Genomic DNA, 27,804 nt, shown 5'->3' with positions numbered 1-27,804 from the left:
AATTCAAGTTCTTATGTCTTGATACTCGATTTTCGATCCACTGTGCACCGCGCGTCCGTCGGCGGAAAGTGCTCGCGGCACCTCGCGACGCCTCGAGGCGCCTCGAGGCGCCTCGCGACGACGCGCGCGGTCGCGGGAAGCCGCGAGCACTTTCCGCCGACGGTCGCGCGGCGCCTCGAGGCCTTTTTGAAGTTTTCAAGCGATACTAGTAGTTATAAGTATGTAAATAAAGTTTAAAATTATTTCACACTAAAAGTGCTCTTCGCGCCGCTGCCGGCCGCTGCCGATCCGGTGTGAATTGGGCCTTAAAGCGATAAAGATGAGTGCAGCTGCTCCTTAAAACATAATTAAGCATTTAGCCTCTAAACGGAAGACTTAGTGGCTTATTATATTATCAAAAACTGAACTAATTAAAATGATTACTAAATTATAATGTGCGCTTAATGTGTTTGTTAAGAAGCATTACAAACATAATATTATGTCTCTTTCAGTCTCTGGCATCTATATAGGAAGCTCTTGTATATAGACTTCGCATTAGAAAGAGACACCTAAAGTCACCATCATCATCTCCGTCACTTTCACACCTTTCGACTTAAAAGCTATTCTAAAATAATTGGTAAATTACTAGCTAGTACATACATGCATTCAAATATCTCACAACGCGACTACTAAAGCTTGATAAATATACATCTCTATATTAGTCCTCTTACTCATGAAGATATTCGAAGCGAATAATTTACAAGGTATGCCTGTCTTTATCTAACAAATCAGAAACGTCATGTGATAGAAAAAGACGACGAGCCCTGAATCTAATCTTCATTGGTAGAAGGATATTAAAATCTCTTATGATTATGGACGACATTATACATAGTTCATTCAAACGGATAAATACATAATTTTCCCATATACATTTCATTATTTCATTACGCTATAACATAATAATATTATTAAGAATAAAAATATATATTGTTTGTATGATCACTCATATAAAAAATATGTATTTTTATTCGTATGGACTGGTAAATATTTCATCGTTCTTCATGCTACTAATAGATAAATAATAAATATATTCTGCATCGATTTGTTGAAAATATATTATAATAAATATCAAGCGAGTCATAACATTATACTAGTGTCGCTGTCATATACAAAAAAAATATTATATTATGGTATGGTGAGACAAGAAGGGCCTAAGGTTCGTAGCATGATCACTACCGTCATTTTGTCATCTTGTTAACATGTTCCGATCCTGTGACCATCTTACCGCGCCACCGCCCGCCCTTATAAATTCCATTTTCAGTAATATCTTTAGGAACATCATTTATAACTGTTTACAAGCAAGTCAGGTCCTATATCAATTATAAAATGTTTACTGATGCCTTACTGCGGCAAATATTACTAATGGACGTAAGAAAAAGCTTTATATTTGCAAGTATTACACAAACATTTAGCTCCTAAGCTCAAATTAACTAACGCATCTCAAATTAAGTGGCTTTTAAATGTATAAACTTTTTTACACGCGTAAATATTTTTTACAAAGCTATTAATTTTAAAACACCAGCGCCGTTGAGTATCTAAAGTCCGTTAAAATACGAAATAATATTGTACCGCACCAGTCAGTCTTCTCATTATAATACAATACATTTTAGTTCCACATTCTTGCTGTTATTCTAGTATATTCAAACATTTTGGCACTATAATATATAACTATATTTACGATATGAAGTTTATGTGTATGATTTTTAATACCTAATTTCCTATCCTAATATTTAGTTTATATAAAACATAGGTGTTGTTGTTTTAAATCGCATTTTTAAGAATTAAACACAGCCTAAACTGGGGTTCTGATGTATCATTGAACTTGATAAAAATAATATTATTATGTAGCTATCTCAAATACGAAACTTGATAAAAATATATTTGATTGTAGAATACATTGCCTCGTCTAACAGTTACGACTATACAACAATAATAATAATAATATATTCTACTGCAGTAAACGCCTATTTTCAATAACATTGAGCACTAGTACAAACTCATTGTATTTTCAGCAAAACAACAAAACTTTATTTAGGAACAAACGTGAGCATTATTTAGACATCTTTAATAAATTTGTATGAGAGAATGGTATAAATAGCGGATAAAATATTGTGGTATTTGAGCGATCTATAAATATTATTTAATAAAATAAACACTTTTTAACGTCAAAGTGTAAGTTTCTAACTATTTCTAACGAGTTTAAATCCATTTTTATTGTTACTAGCAGTGCCTCAAGCGGAAACATCCGTTACTTACTTAGTTCCAACAAATCTAACACGACAGAAGTAGTTCTTGAAATGTTTTCTATTGATATACGTATATATACACATAAAAACATAATAACAAATTAATATCGGTATAATATAGTTGAAATATCGATTGAATGTCACGATTATACGTCAACGACATTAAAATCACCGCGGCATGTAGGACAACATTTTCGATATGCAGACTTGTTGGCCAATATTGCCGGTATGCCGACAAATTCTCGTCCAACATTGCGAGTTTGTAGGCCAATATTGTCGGCATGTTGGCAGATATACTGTCCGCCAAATATGTTGTCAATACGTCGGTCGATAAATATGTCAGTCAATATTGTTGCCACGTCGGCGAACATTGTTGCCATGTCGGCCAACTATGTTGGCATATCGGGCAACACCGCTTAGAGACGTCGTTCGACGTCAGCATCACTTCTTTGTCGGCCATCTTGCCTCATCATGATCGTCGTACAGCGGTCAGGGTCTGTCGGGGCGGCGCAGCGAGTAAGTCTCCGGCGTGAAGGTGGGCGGGCAGCCCAGGTGAGAGTATTTCTCCATGCGGCTGCTTTCCTGAAAACGCACGAGAATGGGTAAGGGTGAAAAAAATTGCTAGAGATCGTCATTTCAGTAATATAATATGTACTTATTTATAATATGTTATAGGGAACTTACAAACAAAAACAAAAATATGACGCTAGATTTTTTTTTTTTGTATATAGAAAGGTATGTTAATAAGACAGTAATAATTTTTAAATAATATTTTTTTGTATATAGAAAGGTATGTTAATAAGACAGGTCTTATTTAACATACCTTTATTTATCACACAGGTGTGATGAGGGTCAGTGGGCCCCAAGAAGATAAATTTTATTGTGCAATATCATTAAGCGCGTATGAGCAGTTGGTAAATACCGCGTAACAGCAAAATGCGCAAAATTGAGATATTGTGCCAGCCGATTCGAAACGCATATTGGCTTATATTAGGCTTCACAGAATTTAAATTATCCAATTAGAAACGTACATTTTGCCATCGAAACAATACCGCGGAGCAGTAGGCGGCCGGAAGTTAGAAGCAATTCCGCGTATTTACTACAGCGGCAAGAAAAATATATTTGTAGCGAGTAGGCAACACAGTCGGGTGACGGTTGCTAGGCGACGGACTGTGAGGGATCGGAACTTGGTTCTTGGCGATATTGTATGTTTTGTAACCATTTCTAATTTACACTTTGTGGATTCTGTGGTAATAAACGATTGCACTGCATTACACTGGCGCCCAACCCGTGGCTATATTTTTTTTCAAAGAAATAACAGACCCAATCCCAGTGCTCCGTGAAGTGTGTTTAGCTAGCCGCTAGCCGGACTGGTATCGAAAATGCCACGAAACACAAGACAACATCCCCGTTACGAGAGTGAAGACGAAGAGGAGACACAGCAAGCAAGCGACGACGGAGAGCCCGGGAACGAGACGATGGTTTTCGCCGACCCGCGGCCCACCCCGCCTACATACACCGCGGCTGCTGGAGCATCTACCACCACCTCGACAGAACGAGTGATGACAGCGATGTTAGAAATGATGATGCAATCGCAGCGTACGCAGGAGGAGACCAACAGAGCCCTCCTGGAAACACTCCGAGCCCTCCCACGGTATGCCACCCATCCGGCAATTTCGGAGCTTTCACCCCTAACACGGCGACCTCAATGCAGAGAAGCTCGACTGCCCCTGCTGCAGTCGCCGCCCCGCCGGGCAATTTCATTAAATGCACCGCGCGGTTCAACGGGAAATCACGCGACGCCGAGAAACTGGAGGCCTTCTTGAACGCCGTGGAGGTATATAAGGAATGCGCAGACGTCAGTGAACAGCATGCGCTACGCGGCCTGAGCATGCTGCTGGAGGACGACGCGGCTCTCTTCTGGCGCGGCGTCAAGGACAACGTCTCAACATGGGCGGACGCCGTCGTGCGGCTGCGAGGCATGTACGGCACCCAGCTGCAACCGTACAAGATCTTCAGAGAGGTTTTCCGAACTGAACAGTGTGAGACTGAACGTGCCGACGTATTCGTGTCGAGACTGCGTGCCCTAGTAGTGAAGCTACCCTATAAGGTTCCGGATGCGATGCAGATCGATATGGTTTACGGGTTATTGCATAGGCGTATTCGTAAAAGACTGTCGCGAGATGATGTAACTTCTATGGACAACTTCATAGAGAAATTGCGAGCCGTAGAGGACGCGATCGCGGAAACCAATAGGTTATCTATTCTAATCCCTTCCCTCTCGCCTGTACCCACGACCCCGGCTAAAATCGTAGATTTACCCGCGCATGAAAGAGGCCCTAATACACGTTCGGTCCCTACTATGAATTCGGTTCTCACGCCAAACTCGAATCAATTATTGAAACGTAAACGGATACGTTGCGCGTATTGTAAATTGTATGGCCATATTATTGACAATTGCCGCAACCTGCAAGGTAAAAGCGAGAACATCGGTAAGTCAGAGTCTAATGATATTTCTAGTACTTTAAGGTGTTATGGATGTGGCCAGCAAGGAGTAGTAAAGTCGAAATGTAAAGTCTGTTCGAACACACAGAGAGCTGATTCGAAACCAGCTGATTTCAACACTTTTTCTTGCGATATCGATTTGTCAAATACTTCTTTAAGTACGGTCCCGAGCGAGAATAGTGTGAGTTCAAACTCACAAAATCTGGGGGCACGGCAGTGCCTCCGCCAAGTCGAGCACGATATATTTTTGAATCATAATAATCGCCCTTGTAATTTACTTTCGAGTAATGTTTATTGCGACGGCGACGACAAAGCCGCTTTTATAATAAATAATTCCAATGTAAAGGAATCCGAGGCTTATGATATTGATGCGACATCACTTCCCACCGTATGTATTAATGTTGCAAATCGCGAATGAGTGGCTATTATTGATACCGGCGCAACTCATTCTATAGCTAGTACTAAGCTGTACTCCGTGTTAGTTCAACAGGGTGTTCGATTTAAGGAGACAGAGCGCACAATAGGATTGGCTGATGGAACGCATAGTAAAAGAAGAGTACTTACCGCTGATGTAAAAGTCACTATTGGAAATCGCGATGCAATTATTGAGGACCTGCTTGTCTTACCAGGAGCCTCAACTAGGACGTTGTTAGGACGTAAATTTGTTAAAGAGGCTAATATTATCCTCGACATTCCGCACGATGTATGGTATTTTAGGGATAAACCGGATCAGACTTTTGATTTCGTTAAGTCTTATTTCCTTATCAGTCCCGAGCCGATCGCGGACAGCAGTGGATACGGTTTGGGAGCGGCTTTAATGCAGGGGGAGAATCAGGTAAAAGATCCGCATATTAGGAAAATATTAGAAAACATTAAATCCGAAGATCCAATCCGTCGTAGACTACGGACGGATAAAGGTCAAACTTATTTTGTGCCAAAGAGGAATAGCCCTTATAAAATAAACAAAATAATAAATACCTATGAGTTGGGTAGTTTCAGTAATGGCACCTCCATAGGCGAATATCACGCGACACGCCTTACCCCATTTGTTGGTCCCATCCAAACTCCTCTAAGGGACAAGCGCAAACGTGGACGGCCACGAAAGGGTCCTATCCCAAACGCGGGGACGTCAGGTTCGGGATAGAGGGGGAGGATGTAGCGAGTAGATGTAGCGAGTAGGCAACACAGTCGGGTGACGGTTGCTAGGCGACGGACTGTGAGGGATCGGAACTTGGTTCTTGGCGATATTGTATGTTTTGTAACCATTTCTAATTTACACTTTGTGGATTCTGTGGTAGTAAACGATTGCACTGCATTACACATTTTATATATATATATATATATATATATATATATATATATATATATATATATATATATATATATATATATATATATATATATATATATAAAATAGTAAAGTGCTCACAGAAATAACTATTTTTCTGAGATAAACCACCACGTAAGTATATTTTAATCATTGTTTAATATTGTTCATATGTATTGTATTCATGCTAGAATGTTTCAATTAATTTACCACCATTTCCATTGCTTTGAAGATCAAGGAAGGTTACATGACGTGATCATTATATCTTCACCTTAAAAATACAGGCGGCCACCAATCGCCACGACTAAATAATATGATCACCAGGTTGGGGAAGTAGCTCAGTTAAGCTAAAGCACCCCGGGGATATGGGCGACTAGTTGTGCTAACCCTACCTACTAAAACCACCTGCGATTTGCCTTCAGCCGTATACGGAGGGATGATTTGGATTTGTCAAACACAGGGCTCCCTCCACGACCGGACGGTCTTCTCCAAAAGGGAGCAGACTACCGTTAAAGTAAGGAAACGCTTCGGTAAATTGTAGAGTTCCCTTCGGCGTCGGGACCAACTAAGCCGGGTAGGTTTCCAGCCTCACCCGGTACCCCAATTGCATTGAAATTTGGAGGTTCGCATAATGATACATGCGGAACAGATACTGCTCATACGCGGTATCGCACGCGCAGCGACGATATATGTTATGCATGTTTTAATCTAGATTCTAGACGGTGTCTTTTCAAAATCAACTTTCTTCTGAAGTTAAAAAAAACCTTCGGATGTGAAAAAAATAAGTGAAATACCTTAGCAAGATCTCTGCGACCGCCGCCGAACATGAGTCGCAGCCTCGACACGCCGCCGCCCGCGCTGAAACACAACACAGACGCTTACATTAATAATAAATATATTTATACAGTCACTACATTTGATACGCTCGCTATCAATGAAAAATCACTCGAAAGGCAAAGAAAAAAACATCGTAGAGTTCTTTCATTGTGTAATTTTATTTTTAGCAACGGTGAAATTGTATTGTGTTGAGATATCCATATTAATGTTATAAATGCATATTAATTTGAGCCCCAGGAAAGGATATAGGATACTTTTTATCCCGGAAAATGTACGATTCCCGCGCGATAAGCGAAGTTTGGCGCAACGGAGTGTGGGCATTAAGACTATTGTGTAGTACCGCGAGCGTAGAAAAATAGGTATTTGGAAAACGATTCTTTGCCGCCACAGCACTCGGCCCGGCCCCCGCGCAGCACGCACTATATACACCCACGCACACATTCACAGACCCGTGACGACGCGGCCGCGCGCAGCGTCAGTTTCGCTTGGTTTCGCTCTCGTCTCGCGCGCAACCACTCATAATATTTATAATTGAAATACTGCCTGATCGTTTCTTTTGATGAAGTTATATTATATTATAATATTTTCAAACAAGTAAGTTTACTTATTTTTACAATTATCTCCCTGTATTTATCAATCCTGACTTGCTACTGACTTGATTTTTACTATGGTAGGTAGTCACTGGCTGGCCATACTTACTCATCAATACGAACAATTTTAACTATGAATTTGCAAGACATACCTACTTAAATAAGATTTTGCGGATTTTCCATACATTTCGGTCGAGTACCTAAGTGTGTACTTAGGTCTGTATAATATTTATAATGTTTGCAGGTCGGTAAAATGGACGAAAAAAAGTATAGAAGAGGCAACAAAACGAGATTGCGGTTATCTACTAAACGTAAAAGAAGTAATTTACGTCGCAAATCTACAGCCTGGCAAGTTTTTATTATTTTCTTACTTTTTCCTACTTTTATTTATGCCTACGACAATTCTTTATTATTTTCTTCATCTAAATAAACATTTAAACATTGACAGGTTTTATACTACAACTAGGCTTTGCTCTTGTTGCCGTGTCAGGCCTATCTCAGGTAACTTGCGAAACCTAGTTAGTTATAAAAGGCTATAAAAATTGGGACAGTTTAAAAACAGAAAAAATAGTACTTTTTGTAGAAATTATCCAATTACGGTTAAATCTTGTAACTTACGTTACCGTGAGTTGTCTATAGATACGTACAACAAACTGATGCACTAAAATCAAGAAATCTTTTATTCTGTCGGTAGTAGACTTAGGAAAAATAGGATTGAGACCTATTACGCGTAACTTATATGTACATACCTGAGATAGGTTTGACACAGCAGATTGATTTTCATATTGCCCATGCTCACAATTTCACAAAGCACGTACCTATGTAGGTAGGGTCAGGAATTGTTGCCTATCTGCAACCTAATTGGGTAACAAAAATAAGTGTATATAATAAATATGTTATAGTCAAAAGTTACTACAAATCTCACTCTGCAGCCCGTATTTCATTTAGTTTTTCGCCTATAATTTTTTTTTTTTTTTTCAGGGCTCAATCCCAACAGCAGTCGTCGTATACGATTGGATCTTCATGTTCAATATCGAATTCTACAATAAATCGAGCACATCCAAGTCACTGCACTAAAGAAAATATCGATCAGGAATTAGAGTATAACGTTACGCCTGAAAACACGCCATCTTCAAATATTAGTTTACTAATTGAACCTGATCTTGAAGAAACTGAGAAAAAAGAATCACACATTTTACAGGGCCGTAGAATAGTTGATATTAAATACATTTTTGACACTATTAAAAATATAAATCATTCAGGACTCGACTGTAATTTTTCACATCTCGATTTTGAAAAAGAAATCAGACATGGCCTTATAAGTACATTTGTGTTCAAGTGCCGTTTGTGCAATAAACTAGAAAAAATAATTTCTGAAGATTCATCAAAGCAAATAAATATAAATGTAGCCCTAGTCGAGGGAATGGTTTGCACTGGTAACGAGTTTTCTCAGTTGGAGGAAGTTTGTGGTGCTGCTAATATTCCATGTATGGCAAATAAAACTTTTTATGAAATAGAATCCAAATTGCAGACAACTTTTGAGAAATGTGCGCTTGACGAAATGTTCCACACTGGAGAAGAGGAAAAGAGGCTATCCATATTAAACGGAGAAGTGGACTCGGAAGGTTACCCACTAGTCCCAGTCGTCACGGACGGTTCTTGGCCTAAACGATCTTTTAAATCGGGATACAGTTCTTTGTCGGGATGCGCCTGCATAATTGGGTACAGAACCAAAAAGATTATATTTTTAGGAATTAAAAACAAATACTGCTGCATATGCAGCAGAGCAGATAATAAAGGTGTTGCAAAACCAGAACACAAATGTTATAAAAACTGGTCTGGTAGTGCGACGTCCATGGAAGAAGAGATAATTGTGGAGGGCTTCCAACGAAGCATAGAAATGCACGGTATCAAATATAACATGCTGATAGGTGACGGAGACTCAGCAGTAATGAACCGCCTTTTGATCACCATGCCATACGGTCCGAATCTTTTAGTGAAAAAAGTAGAGTGTAAGAATCACCTACTGAGAAATTTTTGCACTAAGATGAAACAACTGGGCAAGAAAACGAATAACCATAAGGGTTATGTACCAGTTCCTCTCAGGAAAAAGGTTGAAAATAATGTACAACGACTTCGTAAAGCTATTGCAAGTGCTGTCATGTACAGAATAAACGAAGACTTACCTCAGGTCCAAAAAGTACAAAATTTGAAGCAGGACATACGGAATAGCGCAAACCATGTTTTTGGCAAACATGATTTGTGTGCCTCATATGTAAACATCCAAACGAACCAAACTTAGTACCAGAATTACAAGATACTGGAATGTGGGTTGACATTCAGAAATGTTTAACGATTCTCGTCAACAATGCGAGCAGTCTTTTATTAGATGTCACAAATAATTGCGCTGAACAGTTTAATTCGGTGATCGCAAAGTTTATAGGCGGCAAGCGAGTAAATTTCACTTCACGAGGCTCCTATCAAACCCGATGTATGGCTGCTGTAACGTCTTGGAATAGTGAGGCACAAACACAACTGTGTGTTTGGAACTGAATACTAGAGGCCAAGGAGACAATGATATGTGGTTAGCTGAAAGACGAAAAAGGTTAACGGCATTCAAGTTCGGAACAATCTGCAAAATGAGACAAAGTACTTCAGGCTTAGGGATTGTAAAAGCCTTACTTTACTCAAATTTCAAAGGCAACTCTGCAACAGAATATGGTAAACAAAACGAATCAGAAGCGATTCGCCAGTTTTCAGAATTGACCAATCTTGAAGTTAGATCATGTGGTCTTTTTGTAGGTATTAATGATTGTTACCTAGGTGCAAGTCCCGATGGACTCATTGACGAAGACTCTTTAATTGAGGTAAAATGCCCGTTTTCAGCATCGAATATGACACCACTTGAAGCAATTTCTAACAAAAAAATTAATTTCTGCCAGATACGTGAGGGAAGACTGTTCTTAAAAAGGAATCACGATTATTTCTACCAAGTACAGGGTCAACTTCACGTATCTGGCAGAAAATATTGTTATTTCGTGGTATGGACGCCTCATGGACTAGAATCACTCATGAAAAAGAAGAGATGATCAGTTCTGGGATCGAGAAATGACTTAATTAATAACTAGCTATTTGGCCGAGCCTTGCTCGGTATTCGATAAAACACGAATAAAATGACATTTTAATTAATTCCATGAAAATTACATTTTCTAAAAATGATTCCTAGCTAGATCGATTTATCGCCCCCGAACCCCCTATATACTAAATTTCATGAAAATCGTTGGAGCCGATTCCGAGATTCCAATTATATATATCTATACTAATATTATAAATGCGAAAGTATCTCTGTCTGTCTGTCTGTCTGTCTCGCTTTTACGCCAAAACTACCGAACCGATTGTAATGAAATTTTGTATACATATAGTCTAAAGCCTGAGAAAGGACATAGGCTACTTTTTTACTGGAAAAAATGGTTGTAAGGGGGTGAAAATACGATTTTTTTTTTCAAATTAAGTTAGTTCCAAAAATTCATACTAGATGGCGCCGTGCGTCTCTTACATCGCGCTAGCGCTTGCCCAACATCTTTCTATAAGAGGTGGTATCATCGAAACATTCGAGTTTCGATTTTTTCAATTGTTATTTCTTTTTTATGTTATTTAATAAGTCAGTACTTTATATTATATACAGTGACGTAACCTTAAACCTATCAATGATAAATAGTTTATGGGTAAAGTTGTGTAATTGGGGGGCTAAATGAGCTTTAATTTATTATAGATCATACAAATTTTGGAAGCTTAAATCACTCTCCCCTGTTGGCAAAATAGGAATCCCTTTTTTTACAGAGGTCTTTTTGATTGATTATTCTGTGTTATAAAAGTTGACCAATCGTGTTATGCTATGGGTAATTCAAAGACAAAGACATGATGAATACTGACAATGAACTTTAATTTCTTAGCTTTAGTCATTGCTGAGAAAAATCGATATCGCTACAGCCAAATTATCAAGGCGTCGTGTTTCACTCTGAGTGCGGCAGTTAGTGAGTGTGAACTTTAATATTGACAAATCTAAAAACCTGCGGAATCAGGCGTATCAAAAATATGTTTTGTATTCAAGTGTTAATATGGACAAAAATATTATATATTATAAAAAAAATCTTTTTAGAAGCTTTTATTTTACTTGTAATGTTTATAAGGATGTATGGTAGCCGTTTTTTGCAAATGGCCGGCCCTTGGACGTCGCGCCGTTGACGATAGGTTACCGTCTAAATCACAAGTAGTTAGGTACTTACCGATACATACCCCATCCCTTAGACATCGACATTAGTATTTTACATCACTACCGCTGGTTTCAGGCAACCCTTCCCCCCGACCCGCAAACGTGCGATAGAGAGAGTTGCAGCTCGGCTGTGATTCTCGGTATTCTTTAGACCAAAATCGCGTTTCGGGGCATAACGTTTTACATCCCCTACACTGTACTAAAACTAATATTTTTTGGTATCAATCTTTTCAGAAGAATATAATCTACGCTTGTACGTTTTGCTTTGTTTGAAATTTTACTTTGTTTTTCAAATACAAATCATTTAAAATGAGAATGTTTTGAGCCTAAAATGCTAGATTTCAGAAGCTCGTAACTTTCAAACTAACATAAATTTTGATAATAGGAATACGTACAAGCATAGTTTTATCTAGAGGCAATAACATAGTGAAAAATCGTTAAAATCGGATAAGATTTTGGAGTAGGAAAACGTTATGTCTTTTTGTATGGAGATGGACCCGGTAGTCGATCCTCTTAACTAGTATAGAAATATTTTGCGTCAAATATCTTCTCCCAGCATCTGATAGCGCAACATAAAGTTCATATTCTCATACGTTTAATGCCACATAGTGATAACTCCTACCTGTCTGTAGGTGATGCGAGCACGGCTTGCGGCGCGGGGGGCGTGCCCGTGTGGACCTGCAAGTAACGGCATATTATGTCAATCTTTATTATGTCTTTGTATTCTTCTATAATATGACATACCCTGCCACCTCTAATAATAATAATAATAATTTATTTGCAGAAAGAAGTACAAGAAGTTGTCGAATTATTAAACATGGTTCACTCTTTCTACCTATAGTATTTAGGCATGCAAATGATAAGTAAAATTAAATTTAAGACATTATTAGAAAGTAGTCATTAGTCATAGCATAATAAAATGGTTAATATAATCATTAAAAAAATCAATAATCAATAAATACATACAAATTATTACAATAAACCTGTGTCTTTGTCAATGCAATAAACATTTTTAAATATGCACTGATTAAAAATATGCAACAAAAAGACGAAGGAGAAGATAATAAAAGAAAAAGAATGTCAATGTCAGCTTATTTTTGCGGTGCGCGCTCTAGTTCCTTTACTTTATCTTATACAACGAAATAAGGCCATGAATGTCGACTGGCGACATGAATACAAAACTTACAACTGAATTTACTGTTGCATATTCAGTAATTTTATTGGATCTTAAAAACCTCTAAACGCAACTTCGATGAATACGCGGTCGTGAAACAGACGATCGTGGTATTGGAAAGAAATCCAATCCCATAGTATTTCTTGACAGCATTTCATTCATTCAATAGCTTAGTAATTTATTTATGTTTACGTCAGCCAATCAAAAGCACATGTGTACTATTCTCATAAACCTGTGTATCAATGATGTATACCTTATCATTCCTCCTGAGCGAGTCCTTCCAGTCCGGCCTCTCGTCACCCTCCCCCCTGTCCCCCCTGTCTCCCCGATCCCCCCTGCCCCTCTCGGGCGGCAGGTCACCGTACACGACGTCCGGGCGGACGGTCCGCAGGCGGCGCGCGAGGTCGCCGCGCTCCTCGTCCTGTTTCTGCAGCATGAACTGCTCGAGTGTGACGAGGCCCACCTCGCCGATTGTGCGCGGCGCTGGCGGCTGGAAATGTATGTGTTATGCAGGGAGTAACGGTGAAAATAATAATACATTAGGGTGACACTGTTCATTGTAATTTATGTCCCTAGAGTTCATTTTAAAAAATTAGAGTGCAACGTCATGGATTTGCTCATACAATAATAATAAAAAAATATTCCGTCAGGGTTGCTACTTAGTCAGTTAACTATTATATAAGGGACACATACACATTATACACCCTAAAGTATTATCACTGCAAAGTGGAGTCGTCGGGTCGCTGACGAAACATGCGCATAAAGTTAGTAAAAAAAAATGTACACTTGTCAACATTGTCCTCACCTGCACCGTGGGTTTGGTGACGAAGTCGCTGTTCTCGAAGTCCAGCAGGTTGGGGTTGGAGGCGTGTATGTAGTGTATGGGCTTGGGCGGGCGGGGCGCGGGGGCGGGGACGGGGGCGGCGCGCCGGTAGCTGCGGTAATGCTCCGTGGGGACCGGCACACCCGGCTGCTTGCTCTGGATTTAAGGTTAAATATATAATTGGTTGTTTAGTATACGCTGCAGAAAGGGGTATGAAGATTTTTGTATGGAGCCTGGCCGACCTACTTTCCGCCGTTGTATTTTTCCACGTTCACGAATATTTTTTTCAAAAATGGATAGCTAACATCAATACAAGCAAAACATAATCTTGAACAAAACCGCGTAAAGTGTCACATTTTGAAGATTTGAGCTGCCAAAGTTGCAACATCTTAAATTGGTAAAACTTTGGCAGCTCATATCTTCGAAATGTGACACGTCCAACGTGGTTTTGTCCAAGATTATTTTTGTTTGTATTGATGTTAGTTATCCATTTTTTTTTAAAATATTCGCGAATGCGAAAAAACACAATGGCGGTACGGTAGGTCGGCAAAAATCTTCGTACCCCTTTCTATTTATGGCATTCGGAGTATATTAAGTAGCAAAATACAAAATTGACACTTTATTCCTTTATTCAGTGGTTAACCTCAGTTGTTTGCTTATGTGCAAAAATTTAACAATTTATTGACAAGTATTATGTGGTTCTGCTTCAGTTTTTTAGCTAAAATACTTTAAAACAAAATCTAAGATGCCAACAATAGGATGGGGTGGTTTTCTTTTTATCTGACTGGATCTTTTTTGATCGACTTTATTGATCGGATTCCTATCCGATCAATTTCAAAAGGAAAATACTAGATTTGGTCGACTGTCGTTTAATTTTTTTGAGTTATTTTGTATATTTTGTTTGATAAAAATACATTATAGGGATATCTACAACATAAACATAAGAATATTTTCTTAAAAAAGCATAATATTATGTATTATGATTTTTTGCTAGCGTCGTTAACATTGCTGACTAAGAGCCATTCCACACGGCGCGTCAGCGTTGCGTCGACGCAGCGCTGCCGTTGCCTTGTTTTAGAATATACCCAAGGCTGCTTCGTCGCAAAGCACACATGACGGACAGCAGCCCCCGCGACGAAGCGGGAGGGAGTGTTGACGTTGAGACTGCTTCGTAATAACGCTGCGATGGCGCAGCGCCCGTGTGGCCGGCTATGCGTAAAAATGTTTTCGTTGCGACGACGCATCGCAACGCAACGCACCGTGTGGACTGGCTCTTATAAACTTAAAGCGTTTTAAACCCACACTGTTTCGTCACAATTTTTATTTACTTTGACAGATTTACGAATCCCGGCTAAGTTACATCAAATTCAAACTAAACCTAAACAGATGATGCGCACCTTCGGTTTAGTCTCCTCCTTGGTTCGTCCGCGCGAGAAGAATCTCAGATACTTGCGGTCGAGGCTCGCGACATTCTCGCTCGAGCCGCGCCTCGTGAGTTTCCGCAGCGAGCCGAACTTGGACTTGCTGTCTCGCTCCCGCTCCCTCTCCCTGTCCCGCTCGGACCGCCGCTCCGACTCCGCCTCAGAGTCGGACTCCGAGTACTCCGTTTCGGAGTACTGTTTGGAGAGGTCCATCTGTAATCGATAAGTTTGTTTGTGAAATATTTAATGAATGTTATTATACTTATAAACGTTCCTCTTTAATCACTCTATCTATTAAAGAAAACCGCATCAAATTATCCATTGCGTAGTTTTAAAGATTAAAGGGAACAAAGGGACATAAGGACAGAAAAAGCGACTTTGTTTTATACTATGTAGTGATTATCACAATTATTTTATGTCAAATCAAATTCTGTGTCTCGTCTTTTCAATTATTATAGTAATGTAAGCAGTAATAAGTTTGCGTTATGTTGAGCAGTGGAAGACTTTGGGGGAAGTCCTTGGCCTTGCAGTGGGATAGCATAGTCTCTAAAAAGAAGTAATAATAGGTCAAATGGTCATACCTGGTCAGGTCTGAGCGAGGGCAGCAGCGTGGCGCGGTGTATGAGCTGCGTCCACGCGGCGGCGGCGTCCTGCGACTCGCACGCGAAGTAGAACGCCGTGCCCGTGTGGTACACCTGCAACAGACATCACTAGAGTTCGCTCCACTTGGCCTCAGTACACCCGACTCAACTTGAATCCGTACTATTATAAATGCGAAAGCGTGTCTCAAGTTTCAATGCAGAAGTTATGTGTCACGTGAGTCGTGACTGCTGACTGGCTATTTCAAAAACACATAGTTCAAAAATGCCAGCAAACCTTCAAGAAGAGAGCGAGCCAATTAAAAGGCCGGCAACTTCCTTACAACTCTTCTGATGGTACGAGTGTCTATCTATGGGCGACAGTAGTTGCTTTCCATCAGGTGACCCGTCGTTTGCCCCCTAATTTCATAAAATAGTTTTGTTTCTTCCGATATAGAACATCACTGACCTTGAACGCATGCGCGCGCGACCGCACCTCGCCCGCCGCGCACACCGTCCACCCCTCAAGGTAGATCATGCACGACGCGCGAGAGTCCTGAAACATACAAGTCATGCTTTTAATTTAATAGCCTCTTTATTTAGACATAATACACAAATTTGGTAACATTTGTTGGTACAAGTTACAAAGTAAAAATGTTTAAAAATTTAGTCTAAATGCCTTGTGGCAAAGTCCTCCTCCAGTCTTTTCCATTCGTCTACGTCTTATGCTGACAAGTCATTAGCTTTTATTATAAGCTGCCAGAGTCAAAAAACAAGTCATACTTAGGTCTGTAGTCGTATATTTTGAACATTTTTAACTTAAATTAGTTCCATGAAGTTATACTAGATCGCACTAGTGGCTAGCGCTAACAATATTGTATCTCTAGTTTAAACTGTAACTGTGAATACTGTCCTGTTTTCACTAGACGTTAGTTTTGCTATTTTGGAAGTCTACGTGTCCCATTTTACACGAATATGTCCTGGTTTTTCCATCATATTATAACCTCTTTTTTATTTCACGTTGACAACCCAACGTTAGACGCTAGCCACGCCCCCTACACACACTATGTACACACCTCGGGCGTGCGGTAGGCGTAGAGCAGGTTGTGCGCCAGCAGCAGGTGTCGCTCGGCCCAGCGCGCGCGCCCGCCACCGCGCACGCGCTGCCACACGCGCCCCGCCGCGCCGCGCGCCGCCAGCGACCGCGCGCACACCTCGCGCCGCTCTACACATTACATAGCACTGATATATTAAAACACGACATTCGGAAACTTACCACGTCATTTCATTTGTAATACTAGGCCAGACAAGCATTTATCAGTACGTGCATTGTAAATTAGGTCCCAGATAGAGGTAAATTCTCGTAGACACAAGGTATTAAATAGAACTCCGTTGTTGCGCTGATAAGTTGTGAGTACAACATTTTTCGTTCCTTAAAGTCTTTACCCATCCAAAAAAACTTTTCCGTAGTCGGTTAAAAGAAAAGTCAACTCACTAGCCAATATGGAGTTTTTCTTCTTGAGGCTGCGCGTCTTGGAGGTGGGGAAGATGGCGCGGACGCCGGCGCGCTCGCCCCCCTCCCCAACAACGATCTCGTCGCGCCGCCGCCCCCCGCCACCGGCCACGCGCTCTGGCCCACGCTCCGACTGACCATACAAATTATATTTTAGTTTTTACTACTTATATTTATTATCTATACTAATATTATAATTCTGCAGAGTTTGTCTGTTTGTTTGTTTGAACGCGCTAATCTCAGGAACTACTGGTCCGATTTGAAAAATTCTTTTACTGTTGGATAGCCCATTGATTGAGGAAGGCTATAGGCTACATTTTATCACGCTAAGACTAATAGGAGCGAAGAAATAGAGGAAAATGTCGAAAAAACGGGGGAAATTGTATGAAAGGGTTTATTTGAACGCGCTAATCTCAGGAACTACTGGTCCGATTTGAAAAATTCTTTTACTGTTGGATAGCCCATTAATTGAGGAAGGCTATAGGCTACATTTTATCACGCTAAGACTAATGGGAGCGAAGAAATAGAGGAAAATGTCGAAAAAAACGGGGGAAATGGTATGAAAGGGTTTATTTGAACGCGCTAATCTCAGGAACTACTGGTCCGATTTGAAAAATTATTTCAGTGTTAGATAGCCCATTGATTGAGGAAGGCTATAAGTTATATTTTATTACGCTAAGACTAATAGTAGCGAATAAATAGAGAGAAATGTGGAAAAAACGGGGGAAATTATATGAAACGGCTTATTTGAACGCGCTAATCTCAGGAACTACTGGTTCGATTTGAAAAATTCTTTCAGTGTTAGATAGCCCATTTATCGAGAAAGGCTATAGGCTATATTTTATCTCGCTAAGACTAATAGGAGCAAAGAAATAGAGGAAAATGTGGAAAAAACGGAGGAAAATTATTACTGGAGCAATTTTTTTGTTATTTGGCAAACATGAAGAAAGAATAGACCACGTTAAGGAACAAAGGCTATTTTATGCGGAAAAATGTACGGTTGCGTGAAATTCCTAAATTACGCAAGCAAAGCTGCGTAAAAAATTTGTATATAATAAATATATAAGTCTGTATATAATGAATATTTTTGTACAATAAATAATACTTGGGATGTGATCTACTATGCTAACGCGGACGAAGTCGCGGGCAACAGCTAGTTTAGATATAAAGTTATTTATCTATACAAACTTAATATCCCTATTTTAAGTTTTATAACTTACCCAACAGGGAAAAATACGTTGCAGAGATAAGAAAAGCGGATAGTAATGTTAAGAATATGACATGACATGTACCATCGATGAAATTGATTCATATGCAGTTGACGAACCTACGTCATTTGGTCCGATAATGTCAATTCAATATTCGTCGTCATAGGTCAGCTGGGTTTGACGTAACGCGACCAAATTACATAGGTGATCCGTGATCTGCCTAGGAATCAACTTATTTGATAGTACATACAAAATTTTATTAAAATTGGTTGAGCCGTTTTGGAATAATTAAATTGACATTTGCTGCCACCTTTAGATAAACAAGGGACACCCGGATGGAACAAAGTTATAAAAATACGCCATCTATTGACGCCCAGCTGTGCTAGCATAACGACAGTAGACTTTAGAAAGAATCGACATATTGATAGATTGTCACTTGTCTTGTCTAACTGTCACTTTGTCTATTCTTCCGTTTCTATAATGACCATGCTACGCCTGGAATACTAACAACGATACTTTTGTGGAATTGTAATAAAATTTATTTAAACGTCCGGTGGATGTCGCTGTTTAGTCTCAAAAAATCCCATCTAGCTGACGCACAGGAATACTAATTACTACTCAATATTATACTTATCAACGCCATCTGCCCCTACTTCGCAGGTACAAAAAAAAGTGTCGAGGTCAAGTGTCGTTCCGTCTAGCCTTTTTTGGCAACGCACGATAAGGAACTTCGTTCGAATATTCTGTGTCCATACAAACATTAAAGTTATGTAGTGACTTACAACACACAGATAAGCAAAGTACTTCTATCCGTAATGACATCTAGCGGGACAAATTGTCAATAATCCTCCATGATATGTACCTGCGGGCTGTCTGGCTCGCAGTTGAGGGGCGGCATCTCGCGGCGCTCGTGCGACACCAGCTGGATGTCGTGCTTGCTGATGTGACGCAGCGGCGACAGCGTCTGGAATAACAGCTGCTAGTTTCAACACAAACAATGACCCAGAAGATGTCTCAATACAAAAATTAAAGTGAGTCTGTAATTAGGAGTAACATTATTAAATGTAACTCATAAAGCAGTAACCTGTGTAGAGTCCGTTAACCGCGGACGTGGTCGCGGCGCGGGCACGGGTGGCTCACGGGGTGGGTCGCGGGACGGGTCACGGGGTAGGTCACGAGGTGGGTCGCGGGGCGGCTCCGGCGGGGGCGAGCGCGTGAGTCGGGGCGCTGGAGCGGGGCGCGGGGGCGGCGGCGGGGGCGTGTCCGGCGCCCGACGCCTCTCCGACACGCACGGTACTGGGTATCTGTGGAAAATAAAAATCAATCTATCTATTAAACAAAACCGCATCGAAATCCGTACATAGTTTTAAAGATTAAAGGGAACAAAGGGACATGAGGGAAAAAAAAGCGACTTTGTTTTATAATATGTATAGATGATGGTACTCACTTAGTAGTAAGCTCGGCGTCGTCGCGCATCACGGGGTTGATGGCTTCGTGGTCGGCAGCGGCACGCGCGCGCAACGCCTCGCCGATAGCCGAGCTGCACTTCAGGAAGTCCAGGATCTGACCGCCGCGCGGATCGCGCCCGTCTCCGGGGGGCGGGGACTCGGGGATCGGCTGCAAATGATGTAAGTAAATTGGATACATTTTTTTTGTTACGATAAGAATATAAGGTAAAAAAAAGACCAAAGTTTCATAAGTTTTAAGGGCGTGGCTATGCACTTGCTTGTTACATCATTGTATGTGCAACGTGCATCCTACCGCCGCTTCTCATTTGATTGACACAGTAAAGTGTGTTCATTCACTGATTTTTTTTTTATAAAGTACCGTAAAACTACATGCGTACCTGAGCAGCGAGCGGCGCTGCACTCGGGGGCTCGTCGTACGTCGGCGCCGACTGACTCTTGTCGAGGCGAGCGCGGGGCGGTGCGGGAGGCGTGGGGGCGGACACTAGCGCGGGGGGCGGCGCCGGGGGCGGGGCGGGGCGGGGCGCCACGCCCAGGTGCGTGCGCGGGCGCGGCGACAGCTGCAGCCCGGTGCTGCACGACACGGCCTTGTCGCGCCGGTACAGCGTGTCGCCGAGCGTGTCGTCGCCGTCCGCCCAGCGCTGCTGCTGCAGCTCGCGCCAGATCTAACACACAATTAAAATATAATTTTACATACATGTCCACATATTATGGACATCACATGAAGTGCGACGTCCTTGGCGCACGGAACTCGCGGACCTACGGGGGTGCCGGGGGCAAGGAGGGAACGGGTTCGGAGCGGCGACGGCATCGAGCTGCACGGCGGGGCTCGCTCTCTTCTTCGCGAACCACCGGCACACGCGCACGTCCACTTATAATATACCAAAATTTAACAAAATTGTAAAAATCATAACATATAGGAGTTCTATCTTTTGCCTCTTTATACACAAGTCATGTCAAAATCGTGCCATCACCAAAAGCGATGTCGACGAACACGGTGACTACAACAGTATACATGTACACACCTGGTCGAGCGGCGTGTGCGCGCTGCGCGGGGGGCTCCCCCCGCACACGCTGTGACGTCGCGGCGGCGGCGCGCGCGGCTTCCCGCGGTACAGGCGCTCGGGCGGAACCGGCGACGCGGGCGGCGACAACGCCTCGCTGTCGCTGCTGCCCGCCCCCTCGCCCTCCCCCTCCCCCTCCGCCACGCTCTCCGCCGCCTCCTTCACAGCGGCCACGGTAGACCGCGATAGCGGCTCGCGGAACTCGAACTCGTATCTGAAAATTATGTAGTTGTTATTTTGATGGTTGTGAATTTATGTCGATGATATGTTGTCAGCACCATCCTTGGTTCGGCACACCCTGTATACCTGTGGTCGTGCATGAAGGCGGGTCTGCGGCGCTCGGGCGCGGGCGCGGGCAGCGGCAGGGGGCGGGCCCCGCGGCGCCGCAGCAGCAGCGCGAGCTCGCCCGCCGCGCCGCACCGCCGCTCCACCGCCTCCCCGCTCCACCCTATCACGCACATCCCGCCTACTGCCACCACCTGAAATTAACCAGTTTATTATTATTAGTATTTCGCCAAAAAAAAAAAAAAAAGATGTTGTTACACATTCATTTTATTTCATATTATGTTCCCTCGTTAAACTAGTCTTCCTCCACCAACTTTTAAACTAGTCAACAATGAGTGGGTTATAGAATATATGGCCTGTTAAATATTATGTACCGTATTTTACTAATGCACTCATTACTATATATTTAACTGACCTCATCCCCCTCGTGCACTCGTCCGCAGGCGTGCGCGGGCGAGCCGAAGCGGATGTGCGCGAGCTGGTGGTGTCCGCAGAACGACGGCACCACCTCGAAGCCGAGCGCCCCCCCGGCGCGCCCCACCCCCCGCCCCGCCCCCGCGCCCGCCTGCCGCAGCGACACCGCCTCCACCGTCGCAGGCTGCAGGATGCCCGGGTCCGCCACATCCTAAAATGATAAGAATAAAATAAAATATTGTGCATAGCCATATTTTTGCTAATGGTGCATTAATCCATACATTTATTTAAGTATTTGAAAACTTACAGCTATTTGTTGACAAAAAATCTTGTTTCACCATGTGTAGTATATGCATAGTGAATTAAAGTTAGTACTTTATTGATGCAGTTGAAATTTAGTAAAGCCGCCTTGCGTGCGCTCGCTCAAGTGCGTGCGTCACGGCCGTAGCTAGGGGGGGGCATCGTGGGGCAATGCCCTACCTTAAAATCATAATGCCCTACCTTAAAAATACCAAAAAACCCAAGAAAATCAATCAATTATGATTTTTTTTTACTTCCGCCCTACCTGTAACCAATGCTGCCCTACCTCAAATCTGACTTTAGCTACAGCCCTGGCGTGCGTGCGTGCGTGCTTGCGTGCGTGCTTGCGTGCGAGCGAGTGTGTGTGTATGTACTACATATTATACACACCTGTATGATGTAGTCAGCCACAGCAGCGGCGGCGGCAGCGGTGGCGGCGACGGCGCGCGCGGGCTGCTCGGCGAAGCGCTCGCGCTGGGCGCACGTGGCCGCCTCCAGCGCCAACTTCAATAACGCCGCTTTACGCTCCGACAGCGCGCCGCCGCACATCGCCCATCTGTGGACAATGGACATAGACATAGGATGAACTCATCTTTAAGATCGCTCGGCAAAAAGTGAAGGATAAAGTGCAGCTTTCTATTTTTTAGGTGTCTTTCAAAGAGACCTAATATACTATATTATATTGTATGACTGAATTATAGACTGGTCTACACGAATACTGATGATGATCCTAGTGTCGGATCAGTGATTTAATTTAGGAATATCTTTGTAAATTTTTTAGTGAAAAAACAGGTCTGTTTATTTTGTTTAAATGTTGCTTGTCATTAAACATAATATGACTACAATGTACATAATATGATATTATGTAAAACAAAACATGTGACAGTTACTGAAATAATTTCGCTAAGTTCTTATCACAACACAAACCTGTTACGGAGAACTACAAACAGATAATAAAAAAAATTAAGTAAATTTTGATAAACATTTTTAACCTTGAAAATAATATTATTGAAGAACATTCTCCAAAAGAACTCAATACATCTTAAAAACCTTAATGTACTTATACAGAGTGTAACAAAAATAAGTGATAATACTTTAGGGTGTGTATGTGTTCCTTGTAGAGAGTTCACTGTGAAAGTAGCAGCGCTAGCGTATCACTTATTTTTGTTACAAAAATTTAAGTTTGATACTAGTAATAAATAGTCTAGTATGTTTTGATTTTTGAACCACATTTAAAAATATTATACTAGTAAAATCTAGTACTTTTTGAAAAAAATGTTACTAATTTACACATTATACAAAAAACCATCAAAAAAGATAAATGTTCAAATAATGGTCCTATTATGTTTTATGTTTCATCTCTACTCCTGTTTTATGATTACCTCTTATAAAATTATGATCCTGTTTCTAAACTTCTAAATGTTGTGTATGCAAAGTCAGTCAAAATTTTAGTGACTCATAATATCATGGTTTGTCATTACTACTAAGTTCCAATTCAAACAACATACCCAACAGTATTTGCTATAACAAAAATGCATTCTACCTGTCCAACCAGCACACTAGAGGTTTGATAGCCTGCACGGTGCGGGCCACGTCGGCCAGCGTCTGTGTGGGCAGACGGGTGTCGGTATGGTTCCGCAGCTCCCTGGCCAGAGACGACGCAGCAGCCGACACTCGAAGAGCCAGCTGTTGCACACACTCTCGTGATACTTCATAGTGCTAATAAATAAAACATATTTTTAGTTAATGGTTTTAGGCTGTATTTTTCATTTTGTATGATATGTAATAACAATATTACTAATATTATGAAGACATTCACCAACAAAAAGTGGAACTTTCAAAATATTGTTGACTCTTTTAATCAGTGCAGAGAAAAGTACAACGAAGCACTCAAGAACTCTGCTTATCTTAATATATATATTTCTTGTGTGCGTGTGTATGTGACTGAACTCCTCCTAAACGACTGGACCAATTTTGATGAAATTTTTTGTGTGTGTTCGTGGAGATTCGAGAATGGTTTAGATTTACAGTTTGGTCTACTGGAAAATGTTTTTTCAATTAATTTCTTATTTATAAGGAGTTGTTGATTTTGGAATGTTTTACATTAGATCCGGCGGACGGCGCTATCATCGCATTCAATATTATTCTATTTCAATTTTAGTTTGTCCTGACAGATGGTGCTACGATTAATTTGAAAAAAATTTTGTTATTCAATTCATGTGCTGATTAAAATATTAAATAAATAACACATAGGCTACAATTTTAACCGACTTTCAAAATGGGGGAGGTGTTATGTTCGTTTTCTTATATTCAACGATTACTCCGCCGTTTGTTAACCGATTTTCAAAATTTTTCTTTTGGTATATAGGGTATCATCCCAATTTGGTATTATATTCAGAAAAGTGGTGATCTGATGAAGGATCCATAAGTAATCGAGGGAACTCCTCAAAACTTATAGGGAAACATATGGTGACTTCGGTTTCGTGAGAAGTATTCTAAGCATATGCTACCAACAAGTAAGATTTTGCACCGAGATATACCTGGTATACCGTGGTTCGGAAGGTGCTGAGAGAATTCCTGATTCTTTATAGATACAAGTTTGGGAGTTTCGGCGTTGTTTTAAGAACAGAAAGCATATGCTACTATGCAAATTACATTCTTCATCATCATCATCATCATCATCACTACCATATTATACCATTTCATAGTCTTTTAGATCGAGACTCGAGTTTGTCAAGCGATAATTAAAAAAAAATCTATATCTACCTAATATTATAAACCTGAAGAGTATGTTTGCTTGAACGCGTCAATCTCAGAAACTACATGTCCGATTTAAAAACTTATCTCAGTGTTAGATAGATCATTTATCGAGTAAGACTCATCATTTATCGAGAAGGTTATATTATATTATTACTCTAAGACTAATACGACAGAAGAAACTCAGGAAAATGTGGGAAAAACGGGGGAAATATTTTTTATGGGAAAATGTACCTACGGATTCTGTAAAATTTCTAATTTACGCGGGCGAAGCCGCGCGGGACATCTAGTCTTAAGATAAAAATTAAATAGTGCTGAGGAATTTACTACACTCAAACTGGCAGCAATCAAATCAAACACAAATTTTATTCAACCAATCAACTAAGTATGATATAAGTGTTCTGTTTTTAACACAATGTCTTGTAACAATATTATCACCATTGATTTTACTGCAGATGATACAGTACCATCATGGACAGTACGAGAAAATTGAAGAAATATGTAAAAATTAAAATAATAAATTGGAAAAACAGACATGTAACATATTTGACCTTATTTGAGGTTCTTATCAGAGGTAACTTCAGTAGCCAATTTGCAATTATTAAGTATTGCATAATTATACACCCGTTATAATACCGTGCTTCCTAAATAATTGTATCATAACATGGAGATGACTTTATTTATTCATACATATATATATGACTTCATAATATCAATTGGTAATCAATTGTTAACAATTAACCAATGTAAGTGCAAGTATACCAAGTATTGGATATATGAAAATACATATAATATTACCAATTCTGTATTATAGCAAATAAACATGACATCCTTCATCTGTATCTTAGTTTTACTAAGCAGTTGTACAAGCTGTACATCTTGTTCACTTGTGATAAAGCATGCAATCAATAGGATTTTCCAATGCCTAGGCCTAAATATGATAATATGTGTTAAGTAACAGTGGAGTTGTTTGTACAGTATGTTGTGCAACATCTCCATGCAAACATTATATAGTCAGAAACAATAAACATTACATAGGAATTATGTAAAGCATTACATAGTATTACGTACATAGTTTCGTAAGTGCTCGACGGCTTCCAGCAGCAGCTCCTGGTGGCCGATGATGTGGATGCCGAGGTACTCCAGGTCGTCGCAGCGTAGAGTCAGCAGCTTGGCCCCGTTCAGGCCGCGGCGGCGCAGCTCCGGCACGTACTGCGCCACGCTCGCGTCCAGACCTGCACACAATCCTCGTGACTCACCGCACTCCACAGTCCACACTCACGACAGCTCTCCCCAACGACACTCACCCGACATCCACTCCGCTACCTCGTCTGGCGTCCATTCCGCGATGTTTAGCGCACCCATCACGAGCTACTGATATTGTTTGTTACTGTTCTTCTGGTTAACATATTTTACAAATAAAATACAGACGGACTCCGAAAGTCCGAACCAGCCGAACGATGTTTATTGTCAACTTGCTCCTGTCACTGTCACTTTAGTCAAACGTCAAACTGCTGTCAAACTTTTTTTTAATAAAGGCACTGAGTACCAAGCTTAGCGCCAAAATACAAGTTTGCGCATCAGTAGGTAATATTTGTAAGAAAATAATTATGATTTTCGGTATTATTTGATGTTCCTACATATCTTTCTACCGTAGGTTCGCCGCAAACGTCACACTTTTTGTGTGATCGAGTCTGCGGCTTACATACAGTGTGCATGGCGCGCGCCATGCGGACTGTATGGTCTGAATGTAACTTGTAACCCGCAGACTCGATCACACAAAAAAGTGTGACGTCTGCGGCGCGCCTTATTTTCCTGTTCTGAACTTTCTACCTTGTCTTACTAGTTTTAATAAAATATTAATTTACCATTGAAATTGAAACTATTCCTTTACTGATAAATGATTTGACCTACTTAATAACCATACAAGTTTATGTATCACATATTTGATATTGTTTTTTGGCCTTATATAATATTATAAATTTATAAGTAATATTATTAGTAAAAGTGGTTGAAAAAAAATTTAAATAGTTGGCGTCACCATGACACAAGATGGCGCTGTGTGTCGGTTTTAGTCATAGACATAATATATACCTAAAGACCAACAAAGAGTGCGAGAGAGAAGAAAATCCTTTATGGAATTATAACAAGATGAAAAGAGAGAGGCAGTCTAATGAAAATTGTAACAACTTTTATTTGACAGGTCGTCAAAAGTCGTCAATCGTTTTTATGCCCTTTCGATAATTGCAACGTATTATTTAAATCGTATGTTATTTTCAACAAATATTATTATATATAACAATAATAACTTGTGCTGTGAGTGATTGCAGTGTAAATCATAGGAATAATCCTGAAAAATATACATTTCACCCGTAATTAATCTTCATGTCCTAATTGCTACGATGTGTTTATTTTTGCTATATTCTGGTCTTTAGTTCTCTATTTCAAATAAAATATTGTGAATCCTCCCTTTTAATTTCATATTTTGCGTAACTAAAGGTACTATTGTTCCTATATTACACAAATTTTGAAGAAAAATTTTTCATCAAAATTTCTTACATATACGCTAGTGCTTGAATCAAATTTATCGATATGCTTATCGATATTTTACAATAACATAAATCTAAAATAAAAATCATTTACCTTTATATTTATCACCTTAAGCCCGGCCGCACATTATCCGAAATTTCTGATCAGAAAAATTCGGACGCCCGGCGGAACGCACTCTGTTCATACATTTTGTTGTAGACCCATCATACTAAAAGAATTTCTGACGTGTCAAAATGTATGAGCGGGGCGGGGCGTCCGAATTTTTGTTATCAGAAATTCGGATAATGAGCGGCCAGACTAAAAAGGATATATTATCTTATTTTAACTAATATAGTATAGTATAATATAGCAAATATACTAGCTAATATAATATAACTACTATAATATAGAGTGACTCTAAAACTAGAAGAAGGTTTATATTTATATATCATAAT

General features: G+C 40.5%; 1 protein-coding gene across 1 annotated transcript; it reads right to left on the bottom strand.

Moving 5' to 3' along the window:
- Positions 1-1,090: 1,090 nt before the first annotated feature.
- Positions 1,091-26,281, bottom strand: LOC121731148. The gene is made up of 21 exons (XM_042120504.1): positions 26,128-26,281; positions 25,892-26,055; positions 23,607-23,782; positions 22,454-22,619; positions 21,765-21,974; positions 21,371-21,543; positions 21,026-21,278; positions 20,381-20,665; positions 19,982-20,151; positions 19,619-19,838; positions 19,397-19,498; positions 17,309-17,459; positions 16,890-17,038; positions 16,283-16,369; positions 15,817-15,930; positions 15,212-15,448; positions 13,797-13,970; positions 13,245-13,481; positions 12,440-12,495; positions 6,912-6,975; positions 1,091-2,867 (listed from the first exon to the last, which is right to left on the bottom strand). Exons 1-21 carry the CDS (start codon positions 26,183-26,185, stop codon positions 2,775-2,777), a joined length of 3,339 nt encoding a protein of 1,112 aa, XP_041976438.1. The 5' UTR covers positions 26,186-26,281; the 3' UTR covers positions 1,091-2,774.
- Positions 26,282-27,804: the final 1,523 nt, after the last annotated feature.

Source organism: Aricia agestis, chromosome 10, assembly GCF_905147365.1.
Source record: "Aricia agestis chromosome 10, ilAriAges1.1, whole genome shotgun sequence".
In the NCBI taxonomy this organism is placed as follows: domain Eukaryota; kingdom Metazoa; phylum Arthropoda; class Insecta; order Lepidoptera; family Lycaenidae; genus Aricia; species Aricia agestis.
Note: the sequence above shows the minus strand (reverse complement) of the source record. Positions and strands in the feature narration are given on the sequence as shown.

Excerpts from the sequence above, each read along its gene's own strand:
- LOC121731148 (XM_042120504.1), bottom strand. The coding sequence starts at position 26,185 with ATGGGTGCGCTAAACATCGCGGAATGGACGCCAGACGAGGTAGCGGAG. Across the intron at positions 13,482-13,796 it reads TCACCAAACCCACGGTGCAG|CCGCCAGCGCCGCGCACAAT; the intron begins GTGAGGACAATG and ends ATACATTTCCAG. Across the intron at positions 12,496-13,244 it reads CGCTCAGGAGGAATGATAAG|GTCCACACGGGCACGCCCCC; the intron begins GTATACATCATT and ends CGTTACTTGCAG.